This window comes from Chelonia mydas, chromosome 1 (genome assembly GCF_015237465.2).
Source record: "Chelonia mydas isolate rCheMyd1 chromosome 1, rCheMyd1.pri.v2, whole genome shotgun sequence".
Taxonomy (NCBI): domain Eukaryota; kingdom Metazoa; phylum Chordata; order Testudines; family Cheloniidae; genus Chelonia; species Chelonia mydas.
In genome coordinates this window covers 254,752,092-254,774,055 of record NC_057849.1, presented here as the reverse complement: position 1 = coordinate 254,774,055, position 21,964 = coordinate 254,752,092, and the positions used below count along the sequence as shown (strand labels likewise).

The following is a 21,964-nucleotide window of genomic DNA, read 5'->3' as shown; positions in this document are numbered from 1 at the left end:
GCCCTAACAGCTGTTAGGCGGCACTTAGGACTTTCCGGGAAGGAGGGGAAGGCATGGGGACACAGTGTATTGGGGGGAGGAGATGGTAAAGAGGTGGGGCGGGGACTTGGGGGAAGGGGGTGGAATTGGGGCAGGGCGAGGGTGGTGCAGGGACCAGGGGGGCTTGAGCACCCACAGGGCTGAGGTTAAGTCGGTGCCTATGGGGGGCTCCATGCACTGCCCCTGCCTGCAGTTCCCAGCCAAAGTGCTGGGGGTGGGGGCAGCGCACAGAAACCCCCTGCTCCCCTGCCCAGGAGCTGCAGGGACATGCCGGCCATTTCTGGGAGCGGAGTGGGGTCAGGTCAGGCAGGGAGCCTGCCTTAGCCCTGCTGCGCCACCGGACTTTTAGCAGTCTAAAATCTCCCGGATTGGCTCCAGTAGGCTCTGGGAGATAGAGACCGATTCTGGGAGACTCCCAGCGAAACCAGGAGAATTGGCAACCTTAGGCCACCGATGCCCAGACCGTGGCTTTGCCCTGAGGCCCCCGCAACTGGACCTCCTCCTCGTGAGGCCCTGCCCATGCTCCACTCCCACTCCCGCTCAGGCCCCACTCCCGTTTGGCCAGTCAGCCCCCTCCCCTGACACCCCTCTGTCCGCCACTCGTGCCTCTCTGCCCCCTCCCTCGAGGCCTCCCCTGCCCGTTGTTTGCTCCTGGAATGGCGGGCGGGGGCGCCTCAGATGCGGGGGTGTAGAGAGGTAAGTAGCGGGTGGTTGGGAACATTGCGGGAAGATGTGGAGTGGGCAGAGGAGGTGCAGGTGGCGGGGCCAGAGTTCCGACACTCCTGTGGGGGGCCCCCAAATTGGCCGGGGCCCCCTGGGGGGTAGTCTGCCCCTGGTGAGAGTGCTGCCTGGGTGGGGGTGGGGGGAGTCACTGGAGGGAAGGGGGCAGGAGTGCTGGCTGGGGTACACTGGGGTACCATAGCTCTCTGGGTGGATGATGTTTACGGCTGTTTTCCTTTCTCTGTCAGGAGCTTACTGCGGAAGCCAGGCCAGCGTGACTCTGATGTGATAAAGCTTTGCCGGAGCGCCGAGCAGGCTCTCCACGCCCTGCCCTACTCGTGGGCCTGTGTGGATGCCCAGTCCTGGTGCCACGCTGAGGAGCTGGTGAAAGTGGTGCGGCGCTGCGTCTTCCAGGAGCAGAACAGGGTCGTGTGGGTTGAGGATGGCGAGCTGTGATCTCACACCCGGCAGAGCTGGGGCCGTGTCTTCATGGTGGGAGGCTCCATATGGGGGAGTGGGGCGCTAGTTTCCTTTCCCAAGGGCGGTGCCTGGAGCACACTTGGCTTCTCTCCTTCATCCCCAAACTATTTCCGAAACAGCATGCCACTTCTCCCTGATCGGCTGCAGTGGGATGTTTTTGCCATCAGCGGAGGTCTGGAGGAACAAGGAGGCCCCTCATGTGTCAGGGAGTTGGGCCCACTTCAGGCTGCTTGGAGACTGGCCAGGGTGGGGGTAACATGCGGACTCGGACTCCTTTCCCCTCATGTCCAGGTTTAGTGGAGGGATTTCCTTCCCCTTCCCACCAAGAATCCCCTCACAGCTTACAGCCGCCGCTCCTCCAAGAGTGCTCTTGGCACCCAGACCCTCTGTATGGCCCAGTCATTTGGGGAATCAGACGTGAGGGGAACAGAGGGTAGTCTGTGAAAGTGTGTGTGTGTGTGTGTGTGTGTGAGTGAGAGACTCTCTGCCTTCCTATTGCTCCATTCCCCTGCCACCCCATCTCCTCCCCTTCCCCATCATGGCTCTCTCTGGCACCCTGTCTACCTCAGCTGATGTCCGGATGGAAGCGGGGGTGGTACACATGCCCTGCCGCAGGCAGAGCGACACTACGCGGGGTTTGTCAGGCTTCCTCAATGGGTGGTAATTGTAATCTTTACGGTGTATAAATTATTAATGGACCCTTTTTAATTGGAAACCTGTATATAAAAGAGAATTAAATACCATTTATAATGGGAACGGAGGAGGGGCTGCTGCTTGCATTAACAGCAGGACTGGGGTGCTGGGGGATTTCTCTCCTGTCCCTACCTCATGCCTCTCCTAACCTGCTCTCTCCCCTGCTCAGACTCAGGCAGCTGGTCCCTCTCTGGGAAAGTCAGGGGAACATTGAGGTTGCCCGGGTCTCCCAGAGCCTTTGTTCCTGTAGCTCTGGTTACCTCCGGGAGTCTGGGGCTTCTGCCATCTGGGTCCTTCTCCAGGCGAACAATAGGAGAGGGGCGAGCCAGCGGGGCTGCTGGAAGGTTGGGGATTGCCTCACCCTTCGAACGGAGGCTGTCCTCACCCCGCCACTCTGACTCTGGAGCTGGCACCAGCTGTGCCTGAAATCCAGCCCTCCCCCACCCCCCATCCTGCCCCCTCCTCTCACATGCTGAGAGAAAAGGAGGAATAGAGAAGCAGAGTGGGGAAGAGACTGACATGAAGGGAAGGAAGGAGAGGAGTGGAGGGGGTCAGGAGGCGGTGTGTGTGCAGCATACTCCTGGGAGAGTGGCTGGTGTTAGAAGCACCCCTCGGGGAGTGATAGCTCTCTCAGGCATGCGGTTAGCTTGGAGAACCCTCCCTCCATAGGTGCCAGGGCCACTTTGCAGAGCAATTGCTGACCGAGCTGCGGAGTCCTTTAGCACTTGGGAGAGGCTGGATGCTTGGGGAGCGCTGGGGGACCTGCAGAGGATGGGGGAGGGTGACAGCGCTGGAGCTGGTATGAGCAGGCAGACACAGGGCTGGAAAAAAGTGAGGGCCAGGCAGTGCTGGGGCCCCCCAGCACAGCCCCATGCTAGGGGTGATGGGGAGCAGCATGAAGGGAGGAGAGCCCTGGATGCAGGTCTGCATGAGACCAGGACTGGGCCAACATGGGCTGGGCGGGGCAGAGATCAGCATAGGCTGAATGCTTGTTGCTTTCGCAGGAGGTGGGTATTTGGCATTGTCTAGCCCATCCTCTGCCTGGCCCCAAGTCCCCTTTGTGTCCCCATAACGATGCTTAGCCCTGAGCTAGTGCTTTGTGGTTTTCCAGCTCTGGGCAAAGATGAACTCACTGATCCTCACAGCTCCCCTGGGATGAGGTAATTTGTTCTTACATCAGTGCCTGCGTCTTTACCTACAGCCACAAAAACCCAGAGCAACCTCCCGGAGCAGCCCTAAAGCAGTACAGAACGTAGCCCAGGCATTAGCCAGAGACTTCACCCTTGTCCAAACGTGTGCCCCCTCCACCCCCCTCAGAACCTTCACCACACCCATCCCAGGGATTCCACTTCTGCCACCAGGGTGCCTCTTGCAAAGTGACCTCTGTTGGACCAGTGTGGAAGCAAGGCCCAAGGGTGACCCCTCCTGGAGACTGCCCTGCTAGCAACCCCCTCCCACTGAAACAAGGGAGACTGTTGCTCAAGTGCCGCCATTGAGTGCAATTGTGACAGAACCCAGACCGCTGAGGGCTTTAGAGGTCAAAAACGACACCTTCCACTGCACCCAGGTCCTAACAGGCAGCCAGTGCAGCTCCTGGAGCATTGGTGCCATGGGGCTGTCTGTTAACCACACAGTGTTTTTCCCCCAGGAGTTGAAATTAGAGGGGCTGTTCAAATTTACAGGGGGAGTGGGGTGGAAAATGACTAAATTGGCAACACTGCCTATAACTAGTTGACCGCTGGGGGGCAGATGGGGGAGTTTGGGGGGCACGGGATGTAGGGAAATCCCTGATAGTGATTAAGGATCAGGCAGCTGCCTTCTGCCCCTGCTGCGGCTCCTGAGCAGTCTCCAGGCAAGCCACCATGGACTGTGCATGGCAGTAATCCCCAGGCTGGCTAACTAGAATGGTGCACCTCTGAATGCCATGGCTGTGCCCCCACCAATCCGTGAAAGAATGTGCTGCTGTTCAAAGGGTTCTACAAATACAGCCATCGGGGAGCCTCCTACGAGAGCTGGGGAGACACTAGATCTTTGGAGATGTTCTTGTTTGGTGCAGAACGTAAACGGTCATCGGGGCCACTGCTATCGCCTGAACATATGGCAGCAGATGTGGATGAGAGAGGACCCCATAGATGTAGGCGTTATCCCCATTTTAAAGATAGGGAAACGGAGGCAAGGATGACTTCTATAAGGTCACAAAGCAAGTCTGGCAGAGCTTGGAATAGCACTCTGGAGATCCTGACCCCCACACCACACTGCTCTAACCACTAGACAGCACTGCCCCTCCCAGGCTCCTTCCAGGAGTCATTCCATTCCCTCCTGGTTTGTTTCAGGGGTCACATTGGCCTACGCTGATCCATTCCACAAGCCCAGCTCCAGCTGGTTCCAGATGTGATGGAGGGGAAGAGAGGAATCCAAGGTAAACATTAACCCAGTAATGTTCCCTGGCTTCGGTACCACCCTGGACTGTATCACTCCTCCCTGGGGGGTGCCCGAATTCCCTGCCCCGGGGAGGTAACGCTGCCTGCTGTAGAGGAACGAGTCACGGGTTAAGGAACAGGTGGAATGCCATTAGCCACCGTGGGCACCAATTACCAGCTGTAAAAGCCTTGTACAATCCCAACGTAAAGACTCCTTTAGAAAAACTCTTCTGCCTGTCCTCAGGGGAGGGGATCTGCTGGAGTGTGTGTCTGCGTGCAAGTGCAGTCAAGGGCTGGGGGTGGACTTCAAGTCCTTCACTAGCTATAGTCTTCCCTAGGGGCAGTTTGCAAAACTTCCCTGCCATTGCTCAAGCTGGCTCAGTGTCACAGGGGTTAACAGCAGCAGCTGCAGTGTACATGGCCGACCACTGGCCTAAGCACTGTGTGGAGGCGATCTGCTCTGAGCAGGGTTAGATGGCATGGTGAGCAACATATCTAAGCTAAGGGCTAGATCCCCAGCTGCTGCTGAGATATGTGAAACAGGGGAGAGCGCAAATGGCTGTAAACCTTGGGGCTGCTCTAAGTTATGCCCAACTGCTCCATGGGCCCAAGGGGCAATTCCAACAGCTGGGGATCGCTGGAGTGTAGGGATGCCTTATCCTTCCCCCTTGAAACAGGGCAAGGAGTGGCAGTGAGCCAGTTAAGCTGGCTTTCTAGCTACTTTGTGTCACTTTGCATAGGACCCTACAGAACCTGAGACTGGACCTGGAGCTGCCCTGGCAGCTGGGAAGAGGGGTTGGGAAAGCCCCTTGGTGGGGAATTCATCTCTGCATTGGTGCTGAGCCTGGCACAGAGACTGACCTGGGAGGCAATGTGCCTCTTGATTCTTCAGTGGCCAGGGGCTATCCCAGCTTGCATGCTGTCTGCAATGGCTCCTATGGGCCATTCTAAGTTCCAAGGGGCCATTGGAACTCCTGGCCATGCCTCCTCCAGCCCTGCCAGCATATCGCCTTTTGCAGGGGTGTCACGCTGGCTCTGTGCCTGCTGGGGCCCCCAGTGTCACTGCGAAGCGGCTGCAGTGTGGGGTGAATTCCCCCTCAACCCTTGGACAGCCTGGTTCAGTTTTGAGAGGCTCCCCGAGAGTTGGGGGTGGGGGCAGAAGCATGTTCCCCTCAGGTTGATGACATGAGAGTCGGGCCCCTGGAAACTTCCTCCTTCAGGGAGGCTCCCAGTTTAGTCTAACTGAGCTCTTTCCCCTGGCCTGACACAAGGAGCAGCCCACACGGCAGCAGCTGTGAGCAGAGGGGACAGCTAGCCAGGATTCCCCACAGGCTGAAGGGCCCCGCCTACCCTCTGCCCAAGGGAGGGGTGGGCGGAGCCTGGTGCTTGTAGCTAGAGGGAGTCAGTGAGAGCTGAGCAGACAGAGCAGGTGGAAGGCAGCTCACTTGCTCGTTCCCCGGACCTGGCTATCCCCAGCCTCTTGCCTGCATCAGCCTCTAGCCTGGGACCTGTCCTGATGCATCCTTTGACGCTGGGTCAGCCCCTTTGCCTCCAGCAAACTGGAAACCAGAGTCACTCACCTGGATATTCCCCCATCACGCCTCCTGGAAACCTGGGACCCTCAGCCCCTTGCATGGAATGGACTCTCCTCCTGGACCCTTGACCTTTCACCCTGACCAGGCACCTGCCCAGGACCCTCAGCCTCTCAGCTGAGAGCCTGGGGTCTGGGTTAGTTCAGCTCTGGCTGTGTAATTTGCTGGCCTGCAGGTGTCTGCCTGTCACCTGTCCTGTCAGCTGGAAAATCAGGTCTTCCTGGTCCCTGTGTCTCTTTCCTGGAGGCTTCCCCCATCCCAGGGGCAACAGTGCCTTTCAGCCTTGGTGTTTGGCTCTCTACGAATTTCACTGCCACTTTCTGCTCCCCTCCCATTGCTTTCCATGGCCATGTCCTAGTTGGGCCTCAGCCTGCCTGTCCTCCCCTTTTGGAGGCATGAGGCCAGCGTGGGGCTCACAGACCCTGGGGTGCAGAGGAAGAAGCTCCCTCTGCCTGCTGGGCTTCTCTCCATGGCGTTGGAAGTTGGCAGTGATGCGTCGGCATCTCCTCCGCTGTCTCTCTGGAGCTGCTCTGCTCCTTGTCACCATGGCTTTCCTCTCCATGAGGCACCATGACACTCAAGAGGTGGTCCGCTACCAAGGGGTTGGTGATGGGACATCGGATATCCCGGAGCACCAGGCTAAAATGTCCCCAGCGGATGCGCTAGGAGACAGCAACAGGAGACAGGAGCTGAAAGAGCCACCGGTCCCTTCCAAGGTGGGCTCTAGTGTGAGGAGAGGCCTGGAGCTTGGAGAGGTTTTCATTGCTGTGAAGACAACCAAGAGGTTCCACCAAACCAGGCTGGAGCTGCTGCTGGACACTTGGATATCCAAGGCAAAAGAGCAGGTGTGTATGGAGGTGGGGACAGAGGCCTCCTTGGTGGGCATGTTGGGGACAGGAGGAATCTAATGCCTGCAGGGAGGAATAAGGACTCATTATACTGAAGAAAGGGTCATGCTGAAGGTGGTTAAGAACAACTGTCCCATTCGGTGCGTCTCTGACATCATGTCTATTCCACTGTGCAGAGAGACAGGGACACCTCACCCTGGTTGGGTGGAGGGCTCTATTAACTGGGTCCGAACCAGCTTTAGGCTCAGGGGAAAGCCCTCTAGAGAGAGACAGGGGTATATCCTGGCTGTTCGCACAGGGTTGGGCAGAAGAGTGATATTTGACAGGGACCGTCAGCCTTTCACCTAAGTGTAGCCTCAGTGGGGCAGTTCACCCTCCTTTAAATCCAGCTACACTAGGGGTGCAAACTGTAATGCAGCACATAGATGACAGCTGCCCTCCCTTCAGCTGCTGGGTTTAAAACATGCGTGGGGCATGGCGGGGTTGAGTGCACTGCTCTTTCACCCTCAGAGGCCTGATTCAAACTGCTGATCTTTGCTCACAAGTGGAATGAGTTTGTGCGGTTTCAGACTAGCTGCTCCCTCCCGTCTCACACCGTTTGTACACCTCACAAAACCACATCTGGTTTAGGCAGTGTCTGCTCAGGAAGGACTGCCTGGGCCTGGAGTGGCCATGGGTGCCTGAGAACAAGATGCTGTGCCCTGGCTGAGGGGTGGGGAGAGCCCAGGGTTAGCCCAGCAAAGGGCACAGAGGTGCCATGTAGCTGAGTTTGAGTGAGTGGGGCCCAGGGCTGGAGTAGCAGGAGGGGTGCAGTGGAGCTGCATGTGGGTGCAAGCACAGCGTCTGCACGCCCCATGTCTGTCTCAGTGCAGTCAGTCTCTCGCATGCTGGAGCACCAAATCCATTCACATGCGCTCTGGTGACTATTCCTCGGCCCCCCTCTGTGTGTGTGGCTCTTGTTTCTGTGTTCTGGTACTGGCGCCTGGACGGTTCTTCCCCCTTCACCCAGCGGAGTCTTGAGAGTTTCACATTCTGGTGGGAGAGCTGGTTTGGGGCGCATTAGGTCAGTGCACACTGGTGACCCACAATGGACTTAATAATGGCTGGGGGAAAACACCGTTTGCTACCTGGGATCTCCCTCCGTAATGGGGAAAGCCTGGGGAAAGCCCCCGTGGGGCTCGTTGTAGACTCCAGGCACTTGGGCTATGTTTAAACAGGTCAGTCAGTAGAGGCCATGGTACCAACTCCACCGCTAAATCAGTGCCTAGTGGCTGCCCCATTGCTAATCTCATGATAATTGAAGGGGTGCTGGGAGGGTTCTCTGACTGCTGCTTCCCTGCTTTGGGGTCCCCTTTTCCCCTGTGGTGCTGTAAGTGCAGGTGCAGCCTAAGGCCCCTATCCTGCAAGTGGCTTTGCACAGAACCCCACAGAAGTCAGCGGGGGCTCACAGGTCTGCCCATGCACAGCTAGTTGCAGAATCGGGGCCTAAATGAGAAGGCTAGGTTATGGGGGTGCAGAGGAAAAGAGCACCTGAGACAGAACAGGGCATTCTGGGTAAGGGCAGTTTTCCCTTCCACATGCTGAGCTGTAACTGTCTGGTGCTTTCCGCTACCTAGTCAGTTGCGGTTTGTCAGAGGAAGCCATGTCCTATTTTGAACCCACTTCCTCTATGTGCGTTAACATCTGAAATATCATACTTCCCCTTCTAGACATGCTTCTCCAAGCCCTGAGTGCTCTGCCTCCTACCCTTTAATGACTCTTAGTGGATACCATGCTTCTTGGCATATACGTGCTATGAAGTGGGCTGAGCGCTGGCACATGGGCACTATGATTATAGCCGGCCTTGGTGTTTCTGAGTGCGCTTGCAAAACAATTTTCCTTACCCCAAACATAACCGACACCTGTCTATTCTGGCCACGCCAAGAATTAAGGGGAAGTGGGAGTGAGAAGATTCTCTGGAGCACCCCAAATTACCTGAAACTCTCTCTCTCTCTCTGTGTGAAAGCTATAAAAGTTGCAGATGACACCAAGCTGGGAGGGGTTGCAAGCACTTTGGAGGGCAGGATTCAAATTCAAAAGGTCCTGGACAAATTGAAGAATTGGTCCGAATTCAACAAGATGAAATTCAATAATTCACTTAGGAAGGGAAAATCAAATGCACAGTTACAAAATGGGTAATAGCTTGCTAGGTGGTAGTACTGCAGAAAAGGATCCAGGGGTTACAGTGGATCACAACTGACTATAAGTTAACAATATGATGCAGTTGCAAAAAAGGCTAATATCATTCTGGGGTGTGTTAACAGAGGTGCTGTATGTAAGACTTAGGAGGTAATTGTCCTTCTCTACTTGGCACTGGTGAGGCCTCTGGGTGTCACACTATAGGAAAGATGTGGATGAACTGGAGAGAGTCCAGAGGAGAGCAACAAAAAAGTTAAAAGGTTTTGAAAACCTGACCTATGAGGAAAGGTTAAAAAAAACTTTAGAAAAAAATTGGGGGACCTGATAGTCTTCAAATATGTTAAGGGCTGTTATAAAGCGGATGGTGATCTATTGTTCTCCATGTCCACTGAAGGTAGGACAAGACATAATAGGTTTAATCTGCAGCAAGGGAGATTTAGGTTAGATATTAGGAAAAACTTGCTAACTGTAAGGGTAGTTAGGCTCTGGAACAGGCTTCCAAGGGTGGTTGTGGAATCCCCATCACTGGAAGTTGTTAAGAACAGGCTGGACAAACACCTGTCAGGGACACTTTAGGTTTACTTGGTCCTGCCTCCGCGCAGGGGGCTGGACTCGATGACCTCTCGAGGTCCCTTTCAACCCTACATTTCTGTGACTCTGTGATTCTATAAAACATGTGCCTGACCCCCCTGGGTCCTGCTGTAGAAGGGGAGCGCCATTGTTTGTGCTGAGGTCTGGTACAGTTGTGAACACAGAGGAAAGCTTTTCAAGTAGAGTTGGCTGGAAAAAAAGGGGGGCAGGGTGGAGGGGAGGAATTTTCAAAAAATGTTTTCAAAAAGAGCTGTTTGTTGACTTTTTTGTACTGAAAACCTTTAGTTTTTCCTCTTTTTCCCTCCCTTTGTCCCCCTCCCCCTTTTACCATGCCAGTGAAAAAGGTGATGGTGGAGGGGAGAAGGGAGCGAAAGGAAAAACTGTAACACAAAAGCTTTCAGTTTTCATTAGAAACAAAACAGAAATGTTGCAAAATCAAACATGCTTTGCTTTTGAATTTTTCTATCCCCAGGAAAGTTTTGCACAATAAATACCAGCCTGTCCGATTTGCAAGGGGCAGGTGTCCCACTGCACCAGACCCCATCCTATGAAGGCTTTTGGGTGCACTCTGGGGAATTTGAGCCCCCAGCTAGCACTCAGCAGTATTCATTCATCCCCGTAACACCCACGCCGATGAGGGAGGCAAGTAACGTTAGCCTGGTGGGGAAACGAAGGCAGAAAGGGCAGGGACATGGCTATCGGCACAGAGAGGGTTGGTAACAGAACTAGGACTAACCTGCAGGGGTCACTTGCTCTCAGTCTTGCAGTTACTCCACTAAACCAAGCTGCTGCTCATGCTAACTGAGCTTCCCCGTCTTGTGATCTGGGGACATGCTGGCTGCTAAGCCGCAGAGCCTCCTCCTTACAGCAGCTGTCTGTGTTATCAGTGCCACAAGGGGTGGTGCTGGCGTTGAGCTGAGAATCTGCTTGGGATCCTCTCAAATGGACCAGCCTGGTTCCATGGGGCCCCAAAGGCCAGATCTGGGTGGCTTTGCAGGAGTCGGGATAACCTGTGATCCTTATTATTAGTAACTGCAGAGCCTAGAGACCCCAGCCAAGATCAGGCCTCATTGCCCTAGGTGCTGCACACACGCATTTCCTGTCCCAAAGAGCTTATAGCCTAAATAGACAACCCAGACAAAGGATGGGAGGGGAAACTGAGGCACAGAGCAGGGAAGTGATTTGCCCAAACTCATCCAGGAGGTCAGTGGCAGAGCTGGGAATAGAGCCCAGGTATCCTGAGTCCCAGCCCAGTGCCCCTGTTCACTGGACTTTGCTGCCTCTCTTGAGGGCTAATATGTGACAAGCTTTCACCCCTGGTGATGGGTTTGTGTTTTCAGGGCTGGCTCTGCCAGGAGAAGAGCTAAATTTAATCTTGTGAGGGTGGATGCTGATGGTGGCCCTGACATTTCCAGTTCCCCTGGATCCCGGCCTGTTCCCTCACTCCAGCCTGTCAGGTTATTCACCTGCTGCATGGTGTCTAAACTCTGGAGTGCGAGCTCTCTGGGGTGGGACTGTCCTTGTGTCTGTCTGTAAAGTGCCCAGCACGATGGGGCCTGGGTGGGAGTCCTGACGCACTACTGCAATGCTGCTAATGAACACACTGGCAGCATGGGCTGTGCAGGCCCAAAGCCTGGTCCTTATTCTCCAGCCGTGGGAGCTTGCCAGACGAGGCTGTCTAGCAGCAAGGGCTCCAGACTTTCCTTTGCACTTGGGTTCCAGTTGGAGTTTTCCTTCCCCCCCTTTGCTGCTCCTCCTCAGAACCGAAGGATAGACTCGCATCCAAGCCCCTCCGCCTTCCCGAGCCCACTCCACTGTAGGAAGAGTGGCAAAGGCCACTGCAAGCTCCACGCATTAGACGGGGCTCTGAGAGCGGGGGGCTGGGAATCCCACCCCCAGTCAGCCTCCCCGTTGTAGGCTGCCCTGTGTGGTTGAACTCCAGCTCTGTTGCATCTGACTGTCTGCCAGACCAAGCCCCTTGGGCAGTCTGTAGGTGCTGGGATACCGTGGCAACCGGCGGGATGTCCGAACCTAGACAGACCCAGCAGTCGGCCAGAGGACCCAAAGGGAACCTTCTCCCTCCCTCGGCTGAGCTGGTAAAAGCGGCACCAAGTTGGCCCTGTCTGGAAGTGGCTGGGTGTCCCCTGCAGGGGCAGGGGTGGAGGGAGATGTGGTTTGAGGCTCCAGCAAACCCCTTCCAGACACCTTCAATGTGGATAACGGAGGCTGGCATCTCCTGGAGAGACGGACCTTTGGGCTGGAGCAAATGCCCTCTGCCAGGTTTCTAACGGGGGCCCTCCCGGCTCTCTCCTGTCCCAGCCCTCCTGGGCAGCCCCGCTGAGGGAGACAGGGCGGGCCATCTCTCCAGTGACTCCACCAGGCGTGGCGGGGTGGGGAGGGAGCTGTCAGCTGGCACACTGGCTCTTCTGCTGCAGTCACCTTTCGGACACAAGTGGAGGGCAAGGGCTGGGGGGCAGGACAGGGTCCCTGCTATCTAGAGACCTGAATGAATGGGAGTGATGGGGGTGGGTTGCGTAGTGCGGGAAGAACTCTGACACCACTGGAGTGGCTTCTCCAGGTCCTGCTGGAAAGGCACAGCAGAGTTGGGGTGGGGACGGAGGGTGATCTCCCCACTTACCCTCTCCCCACAGATGTGCGGCCCCCCATCTACCACTGCCTCGTCAAACAGTGCACCCTCATCTGTGCTGAACGTGTTCCTGGAGGCAGCTTTTCTAACTGCCCTTGGGGGGATCCCCCTCCCCTGCCCCGGCGTCTCGCCCCTCCGGCCCTCTCGGCACCGCCTACTGCACCCTCTTGCTTCAGAGCCTGTCGCTCCGGTGGATCGGCCGGTGCCAGCTGCCCTTCAGCACAACCTCTTCACATCCCTTCCCCCAGGCTTGCCCATTCCAATGTTCATAACCTGGCTTCCCTCCTTTGGCGTTCTGGCCCCTTCGCCCTCCTGCGCCTTGCCCAATAGCCGGGATGCGGCACCCGGGCTGATAGCTAGGGTGTGTGGTGTGGGTTCCCTTGGCCCAGTGCCAGAGCCATTTTCTCAGGTGCCCATCTGAATGCCCTTGTACTCTCCCCCTCCTCCCGCCAGCACCCAGCCCAGGCGCTGTGTTTAACCAGCCTGCGGGCAGCTGGTGGGGAGATTGTTTAAGGCTTGTGTCTCTTTCTTTCAGCCCCTTTAGTTCCTTGAAAGCACATTTTCCGCATGAGGGGAGCTTTTCTCAGCTTGCCGTGATCCCCCTCTGCCTCTAGGGCGGGGGGATGTGTCATAGAATGGCGGCTGGTGGGGCAGAGGGGTGGATGGACCCGAGCAGGGAGGGGGGGGTCTGGGAAGCAGCAAGGGGCTATAACTGCAATACACACAAACAGATGTTCCCCTCTTAACCCATGTCTCCTTTGACCACAAAGCTGCTGCTTTCGTCTGCTGCTTGACATCGTTCAAACCCCAAAGCTGGGCCTCCCCACCCCTGGCTTGCTGCCCGAGTTCTCCGTTCACCAGGTGGCAGGGCCATGCGCGGTGGGGGGTGGGAGTTTGCTCAAGAACAGGTCCCCAGACTCTACAGGTAACAAGGGTGCATATTGTAATGAAGCCCTCAGAACAGGCTTCTCTGCTGCACTGGCCAGCTACTGGGAGTCTCCCTGAAGAAAACAAGACTCCATGGGCCAGATCCTTGGCTGGTGTCAATCAGCATAGCCCCATTGACTTCACTGGAACTACTGGGAATCTGACCCCAGGACTCCTGGGTTCCCTGGCTGTCAGGGAACCTTCCCAGTGTGAACACAGGAGGGGGTCTCAGCTCTGTGGGGGAGCTAACCTCCAGGGTTCCCAGCTCCTCTTGCAGAGGACGGCCTGGGATTTGAGCCCCTTTCCTTCACTCCCCTGAACCAAGGGGAAATCTCTCTCTGGCCTGCAGCTAGTGTCGTCTGGAGAAGGAGGAGGCTGTAGGATCTGTGCCTGCCTTTTGCGAGCAGGACACAGGGCTCTAAGAGGATTATTTATCCACCCACTACCCCTGCAAGAGAAGCAGGAGAGGTGGGTGAGCAATGAGCTGGGGCAGCGGCTCCCACCTCCCTTGGCCTAGCGAGAGGCAGCTGCAGGATGTCAAAGGCACAGGCCGGAATGGGGAGGCAGGAGGCCTACTGACAGCTTGGGAGGCCAGAAATGTAGCCAGCGCCGGGCCTTGGAGTAACTTCGCCCTCTCCTCTCTCTCCTGTTTTCTCAGACCTATGTCTTTACTGACGAAGAAGACGAAACCCTGCAGAAGAGAATGGGTAATCCAGTCTTTCCTATCACGCAGCTCCCCAGCTCCAGTGAGCTTTGGATCAGGCCCTGAGTGAGGCTGGTTCTCCTCCTCCTACACACAATAGGGTGCCCTTCTGGATCTGTGTGATAGGATGAATCCCGCAGAGCCCCCAGCAGGAGTGACACTGATTCACTCTGGGGACAAGGCTCAGCTAAGCTTAGTTCTCTTCTGAAAAGTCGGAGGGATGGGCTTGCCTTTTGAAAGGAGGGAGACAGGAGACTGGCACAGCACGTGTCGGGAGAAGCTGCAGGGATTCCAGCTGTCCTGAAGAACAGCTGGGAGGTAACATGGGGGTCGGGCACCCCTGTCTTCTGTCCCAGACACTGGTGGATAGGAGGATCCTGTTGTTAAAGCCCTTGGTCTGGGACTTGAAAGAGCTCAGTTCAATTCCTGCCTCTGCAACAGGCTTCCTGTGTCAAGCCACTTCCCCTTTGGCTGCTCCAGTTCCCCATCTGCAGGATGGGGAGGATGGTACTTCCTTGCATCACAGTGCTGCTGTCAGAGAGTTTACAGCCAGAAGGGAATGCCACATGTCTAGCCTGACTTCCTGAGAAGGTCATTAATGCTTGTGAGGCGCCCACATGCCACGGTGCTTCAAGCTCCGCGACAGATCATTTGCATGGTGCAGACTAAGTGCCACCGTCAGTGAGGAGTGAACTCATTCCTGCTGGTGTCTTGCTTGTGTGGGGAGAAGTCTGGGACTGAAAACCCACAGAGACAAGTTTTCCCCTTTCAGCCCAGCAGAAGGGATGGGGTCTCCTCCAGGGCAAGGCTGGTGTTCCATTAGGTGAGCAGCATGTATGCTGTGAAGCAAAGAGCTGCATGAATAGGAAGAAGATAGAATCCAGAGAGCAGGGTGAGGTGGGAACAGGCAGGAGAGACATGGGGACCCCATTGGCGAGCAGGGTGTGAATGTGAGAAGGCCAGGACTGAATTAACACAGTGATTGATTCCTGCTCTCTCTGGCTGGAGGGGTTTCCTGGCCAGGCCAGGCCAGGCGGGTGGAGTGGGGTGAGAATGCAGTGATCAGGAGCTTTGTCTCTTTTCCCCGCAGGTGACCATGTGGTATTCACAAACTGCTCCGCAGAGCATAGCCACCCAGCCCTCTCCTGCAAGATGGCAGCCGAGTTTGATGCATTCTTGGCCAGCGGCCTCAGGTGAGCACACAGGGGTGGCCTTCACACCTGCTCACAGGGGCGTGGGAGGGTGGTAGGGCAGCTGCAGGCTGGTAGGGATGGGAATCTGTCACTGCTAACCGGTGGCTGCTTGTGTGACTAAGAGGGGGCTGTGAATGGAGTTCCAGTGGGAAAGGATGAAGAAGGGTCTAGTTTGCAGAGGTGCTGATTAAAGGCCATCAGCGTGTAGCTGCACGCGACCTTTATCAATAAGGCCCGTGACATGAAGCTGAGTCAGCAGCAGCCTCCTGACCTAACCTCCTCTTGTCTGTCTCCCTGTCTGTTGCCAGCTGGTTTTGCCACTTGGATGATGATAACTACCTAAACCCACAGGCCCTCTTGAAGCTCTTGTCTTCCTTCTCTCCAGCCCGGGACATTTACATTGGGAAGCCCAGCCTGAACCGGCCCATCCAAGCCTCCGAAACAATGCCCAACAATCAGACGGTAAATCCTGCCCCGCAGCAACGGGGCCAAGCAGCTGACTGGCTCATTGGGGATTCTGAAGGGAGCTGATGGTTCTTGAACACACGTCTTGTCAAACCCCTAAAAGAGGAGGGCTCCAGGCCTGGCCTCCGCTGGACCCAATCTGGTCCCATGCAACCTGTGACCAAAGTCCCAGGGAGGCTATGTTGAGATTTCTCAATTAGGGCAAACTATAAAGAATGGAGCAGACAATTCCCCAAACTGGTGGTTATTCTAATACTTAGCTCACTACAAAACAGCTTCTATAATACCTTATTGGTTACCCAGAAGCCAAGAACACGTTTCCCTTAAAGCAACCCAGCCTTTGGCTCCCACTCAGACAGCTAAGTCAAATATGATGAGGATTATTGAATATCTTGTTCATCATATGAAAAAGTTCTACCAATCCCAAAGGATCGGACACATTGCCCACCAAGATAATGAATATTTTAGATTTTACCTAAATACATGCTTTCAGCCAATTCTTATTAACTAAACTAAAATGTATTAAAAAAAGAAAAGAGAGAGTATTGGTTAAAAGATCATTATACGTACAGACATGAATAGAGTCCTTAGGTCAGGTTCATAGTAGAGACGGTGAGCTCTAGAATTGCAAAGAGTTCTTTCAGAATTAGTCCATAGGTTCAATCCAATGTTCAGTATCAGGGTGACCCAGAATGGAACTGGAGATCTCAATCTTGTGGCTCAAACTTCCCCTGATGCAGCATAAGCAGATCTGAGATAAAAAGGATCAGATCCCAAGAGCCCTTTATACAGTTTCTGGGCAGCCTTTTGACTGCATGCAGTTCTTGGGTGAACAATAGTGTCTTTGAAGTAACCTCCTATTTCCTAAACATCTCTGGTAATTAGCTATATGGATTAACATAAGGCAATTGCCTATCTCCCACCATTTTCAGGTGATTTGATATATTCTCCAAAGAGAAATCAAGACAGTGATATCACTCCAGTCACAGCTCATTTAACTGTTAATATCTCCTTTTGATATCTGAAGTGATAGGCAGGAACTGTTTGGTTACATTGTTCACCTCTAGCAAAATCTGTGTAAACACACAAAACCAGAAACATTATCTACTAATATGTCTCTACAGGTTAAATCTGGGTCAATTAACTTGCAAGTTGCTTAACCCTTTCTGGTCCTGTGTCACACAACCACAACAGCATGTGCGGGCTCAATCTGAGCAATGCACAGCCCAGAGAGAGGCAGTCACACACATGCTGCTCCTCAGTGGGAACCCCATCTGCTAAGAGATTCATCCCATACGGCACTACGAATAGGACGCCTTTGCTTCAGAGGGACCACCCCTTCTCTGAGTGAGGGGAGAATTCCGCCTCTATGTTCAGCTAATCTGCCCTCATCTCTGGACTCCTTATCTCTCATATGAGGGCCCCCCTTTGCTACTGGGCTGAGGGAAGAATTCTGGTACTATGGTGGTAGCACAGTTGTCCTGCATTTTCGACCAGCTGATGCCGTGAAGCCGGGCTCTGCTCTGTGCCACCCCATATTGTGGTGCAGAAGGTGGGTTATAGCTGGGTCTGTGTGTGTATCTAATGGCCAGTGCTTCGGTGTTGAGACCTGCAGGTACAGGAGCTGTGGCACCCATTGGTCAGCCTCGTGCCTTTCTCTGCTCTTCCCTCCCCAGAGGTCCGTGCGCTTCTGGTTCGCTACTGGAGGGGCGGGATTCTGCATCAGCCGCAGGCTGGCCGTCAAGATGGCACCTTGGGCCAGGTGAGCCGTGAAGCCAGTAGATCTGTGAGCATCAGAAACCCAGGGGAATGTCACGGAAGATCATGCACGAGTTTGTGTGTGTGTGTGTGTGTGTGTGGGAATGTGTGTGAGCACACAGAGAGTACGCCAGAGAGGGCACAGTGTGGGTGTGCCTACCCAACTGTGAGTGTGCAAGAGCAGGTAGGTAAGGGAATGTATTTGTGTTGTGGTAGCTCCTAGAGGCCTCACCCGTGCTGGGCACTGCATGCACTTCGAGCCGAGTTGGCATGTAAGTGGGGGGTATCTCTTCATAAGTTCTTGCAGTGCAAACAGACAAAATTGGGCAGCGACCTGCCTCTTCATGGCCAGGGTGACGTGAATCTCTGAGGTCACAGAGTTACCCCAGGGATGATTCTGGCTCCTGATCTCTCATCCTGCTCCAAGACGGGGATCCTATTTAATGTCTGTATATCCCCACTGATCAATGCAGCCCATTCTCTTCCAGCGGCAGTAACTTCCTGAGCACTTCGGAGCTCATCCGCCTCCCGGACGACTGCACCGTGGGCTACATTGTTGAGTGCAAACTGGGCGGGCGTCTGCTCCCCAACACGCTCTTCCACTCTCACCTGGAGAACCTGCAGCTGATCCCCAGGCCCCAGCTCCTGCAGCAGGTGAGTGGAGAAGGGGAGGGAGAAGGAGAGGTTGGAGAATAGATTTGGAGGGGGCGGCGGGAAAGGAGCGGAGCAGGCGGGCGATGACTCACGTCACTCTGGCGGTAATTGTGACCCTGATTGAATCAACCGCACATTATTTCGATGAGGTTTTCCTGACAAATGCATCCCTAGACACTTCTCTGCAATGATGGGCAAAGGATGAAAAGGCAATTAACTAGCCAGTAAAACTGCTGCCAGTCAAAGAGCAGGGGGAGGGCCCTCCCCTCTGGAGCTGCAGCACTGCCAGAGGAAGTGCCTGTTGCCCACGCATGGGGCCCATGTGATACAGCCCTGCATGTCATGGAGGAAGGGGGAGAGGCTTAGGAGAGATGGGGGCTGGAGATGTGTTGGAAATGGAGGTGAGGAGGGGGTGAAAGCCTGCAGCCTGGCCCTGTAAATCAGCCTGGGCAGAGGGGAGAAGCAGTGGGGATCTGAGTGTGGGATGCAAAGCTTGTAGAGTGGTTCCCGGCTGGGGGATGATGGGAACATCTATATCCCAGACACATAAAAGCTGAGAGCCGCCAAAGCTGCCCTCTTGTTCCCTAACTTCCCCCTTTCCTTTCTCATGGTCTTTCCCTGCAGGTCACCCTCAGCTATGGTGTCTTCGAGAAGAAACTCAACACTGTTGAGCTGGCCGGCCCCTTCTCCCAGCACGATGACCCCTCCAGGTGGGTGCCTGAGTCTCTGGCTCATTTGGCTTGCTCCCAGAGTCTCCTATGAAAACAGGGTTGGAACAAGGCGGGGGCAGGCTGTTGCTCAGGAGTGAGGTGCGTGCGTTGGCAGAGCTGTGTAGCTGGAGCTGGAATCCTGCCTTCCCTGTTGTTGTTTGTGGCATTCGCTTTGGCCCTGGCGGGAGCTGGGCCCATCTTTCCGCTGGTTGGATCTGGATCCAGGGCTCACCTCTAACCGCCCTCACGTCCTTGTGAAGTTTTGGAGTCTGGAGGCGTACGTGTAGATCACTAGCTGCAGTGCAGAGCGAGAGCATCTGGTGTGGGATGGGGCACCAGGGAGACACGCTCCTCCTATGCCTCTTCATTCGGCTGTGACAGCGCACGCCTAACCTTCGTCCTCTCTCCCGCAGGTTCCAATCCCTTCACTGCCTTCTCTACCCGGACACTGCCTGGTGCCTACGGCCCGTCTGAGCTCCCACACCCAAAGGGTCCCACTCAGGCCAGCGACCCGCAGTTCGTGTTGTGTGTGTGTGTGGGGGGGCACTCAGGGAGCCGTGGGCACTCCCTCTCTCCTTCGCAGTGACCGCCCTGCTCCAGCTAGCGATAGCTTTGTGGGTCAGTGCTCACTGAGCACGGCACAGGGTGAGCGGGTAGGATCCACAGCAAGGCGCCCACGTGAAAATGTGGAAGGACACTGTTGGTGGAACACTCAAATGCAACCCAGTTTCCCACGGGCTCTGGGACCCTTGTGGGGGGTGAGGATGGGTGGGAGGGGGAAGTCGACGTGCCTCTGGTAATGTAGGCAGTGTAGCTGTAGCCCTGTCGGTCCCAGAATATTCGAGAGACAAGGTGGGTGAGATAACCTGATGCCTCCATGAACACAGCGAGACTTTGGCCACAGATACTGGCAGTGCAGCAATAGATGGAGACCTGGTGCCCCCTGCTGCCTGGATGGAGCATATCTCTGTATGCATCCTGAGCCACACGGACTGCGTGGGGCCGCGTGTGAATGGAGTGTCCAGCCGGCCTTCACTTCAGTCTCTGCTGGGCAGATTCTCTCCTCCCTTTATGCCCCCAAATCCTTTCTCCCTGAGCCTACGCTGGACAAGAGCCTTTTCTGTCCTCTCATTTGTTGAGCCTCTGCTGGCCAGGACTCCGCCTCCCCAGCCCCCTTGCTAAGCCTCTGCTTAGATAGTTTGGCTACATTCTCACGTCAGAAACTCAAGTCTTTGATAATCCGTTTCAATAAAATGATGTGGTCACGTCTTCGTGTTAGATCAGCCCATGAGAAGCGCCGTACCGGGACTGCCCTGGGAAGGGGATGGGGGCCAGGAGCCGGAGCGCTGGGTCCTTCCAGGAGTCTCCCATGAGATGGGCGGGTGGAGGAGTGTGTGGATTTGTGCATTGTTCAAGTGGGGATATCTCTCTGTCTCTCCCTGAGCACTCGCCCTTTTCTCTGCTCCACTGGGGATTGGGATAATCCCTCTTTCTTATGACCAGCCTGTTCTTTGACATTAGACTCCAGCCTCTACCTGGCAGGAGGGGATGTGAGAGGATAGTCTTAAAGAAGGATTTGGAGTGGGAGAAAGGGAGAATGAGGTAGAAGATGGGAGGAGGAGATAGTGAAGGAGTGCCCAGGAGCAGATTGGAGATTGTGGATTTAAGAGCCATGCCAAAAAACCCTAATTCACTATGGAGTGAAAACGGAAGGGCAAATAGCTTATTACCCCTGCTCTTCAGCCCCCCAGACACTAGGGGGCACCTTCATCTGCTCCTCATTCCTTGCTCAGTGCAGCAGAGAGGGGAAGAAGGAGTGAGAGGGAGAGGTGGGACATGCAGCGTTGCAGACTGTTCAAAGTGTTTCCAGATCCTGGGGGGAATGTCTCTTGCCCTGGACTGGGCTTGTTGTGTTACCCAAAGGTCCCACCTAGTTGATGGAAAATGAATAGCAGTTACGTTTTGTCCTTGCTCACACAGAGAGAGTAGACTGGGGGAAAGCTAAAAAGCAAAGAAACACGTTCAATGGCAATGGATGCTCTGAATAAAAGAAATGTAAATTAATTGCCTTTTCAAGGGAAGGTGTTTTTCAAAAGCCAGTGGTGTACAAGGAGGACCTCTGGCGTTCTGTGAGAATGCAGATGAAAATGCGGGTGTGGTCTCTCTACAGAGTCATCCAGATTGGAAGAGAAATCTTTAACACGGGATAATACAACTGCATCTATTGCAGTCAGTGTGCTAGAGGTCTATGGAGAGCACCACTGTGTCTTTACCATTTTGCAAACTGGTCAGCCCAACCCCCTGCAAAGGAACTACAATTGTCCTGGCTTGCACTGCAGACACTTGTGTAGGATATTGAAGGGTTAAAAATCACATGTTTCAAAGGTGTTTCCACCTGGGCAGAGACGGTTCAAGAATTGAAAGCGTGCTTTGATTTTTGTAGAAGAACACAGTGGCCTCTTGTCACTTTCCAATCCAAACATTTCTTCCAGTCAGTGATCAACTTCTGAAGAAGCAGACGGCTCTCAAGTCCTGCTTTTTGTCACAAGAAATGCACCCTTTCATCTGGAAACTCCTCTCTGATGACCAGGAACAAGGACTTGCTGATAACAATTACCTCTCCCTGGGTGTATAATGGTTTCCTCGCACAGTGACGGGGAGCCCAGTAACCATATGAATCGAAGCCAATGAAAGTGAAGTCACCCACACTGCAGGAGATTAAGGATGATTACTCCGATGAGATTAAGGATGAGTTTGAAGTCCCCGGGGTAAGAGAAGTGATTTGGGGTTTCAAGTTAACCAGAACAGGGAAAAGCTTCTGGCTGGCCTAATTCAGCCTAGCGCCTAAGAGAGGAGTCTACAATGCCTGGATTCCCTCCCCCCCCACATCTGAGATCTCAGTGCTTCGATTAAAAAAGCCAGTCATATCTGAAGAAGTGACAGCAGGTGCAGAGGCAGTCACAGCACAACACAGTGGGGGATGAGGGGGCGGGGGCGACTAAACAACACACTCTGAGCCTTGTGGGAAGACAAGCTGCAGAAATAGGAGGAAAATGCTGGCTCAGGGCCTCATCTGGTGTAAACTGGCACAGCTCCATTTACCCCAGCTGAGAATCGGGCCCTGAAAGGGTCGAGTCCTTCAGCAGGTGTGTGAGTCCAAACCTTCTTAAACTGGTGGAACATTTCCTCGCCGTACCGGCAAGTACCGCTCCTGTGGAGAACATCTGCTCTCATGAAGAGCCTGCAAACTAATGAGAAGAGCAGGATGTGGAGGAAAGTAGGGTTGTGTTAAAGTGAACTACAAAAGGGCCTGTGGTAACTGTTCCGGTGCTATACTAGAAAGAAA

General features: G+C 54.6%; 2 protein-coding genes across 6 annotated transcripts in view; both read left to right on the top strand.

Annotated features, from left to right (window-relative positions):
• The window catches only part of CARD10 (caspase recruitment domain family member 10), a 54,869-nt gene extending 50,610 nt beyond the window's left edge, over nt 1-4,259 (top strand). For all 5 annotated transcript variants that reach the window (XM_043542965.1, XM_043542960.1, XM_043542955.1 and 2 more), the window contains one exon: nt 1,008-4,259. In XM_043542965.1, the coding sequence (XP_043398900.1) occupies nt 1,008-1,215 (208 nt within the window). In that variant the 3' untranslated portion in view covers nt 1,216-4,259. The remainder of the gene's footprint in view (nt 1-1,007) is intronic.
• Nucleotides 4,260-4,265: 6 nt separating this feature from the next.
• Nucleotides 4,266-19,887, top strand: MFNG (MFNG O-fucosylpeptide 3-beta-N-acetylglucosaminyltransferase). The gene is made up of 8 exons (XM_043542970.1): nt 4,266-6,789; nt 13,794-13,842; nt 14,929-15,031; nt 15,340-15,493; nt 17,173-17,258; nt 17,743-17,908; nt 18,533-18,618; nt 19,032-19,887. Exons 1-8 carry the CDS (start codon nt 6,340-6,342, stop codon nt 19,090-19,092), a joined length of 1,155 nt encoding a protein of 384 aa, XP_043398905.1. The 5' UTR covers nt 4,266-6,339; the 3' UTR covers nt 19,093-19,887.
• The last annotated feature ends 2,077 nt before the right edge of the window (nt 19,888-21,964 follow it).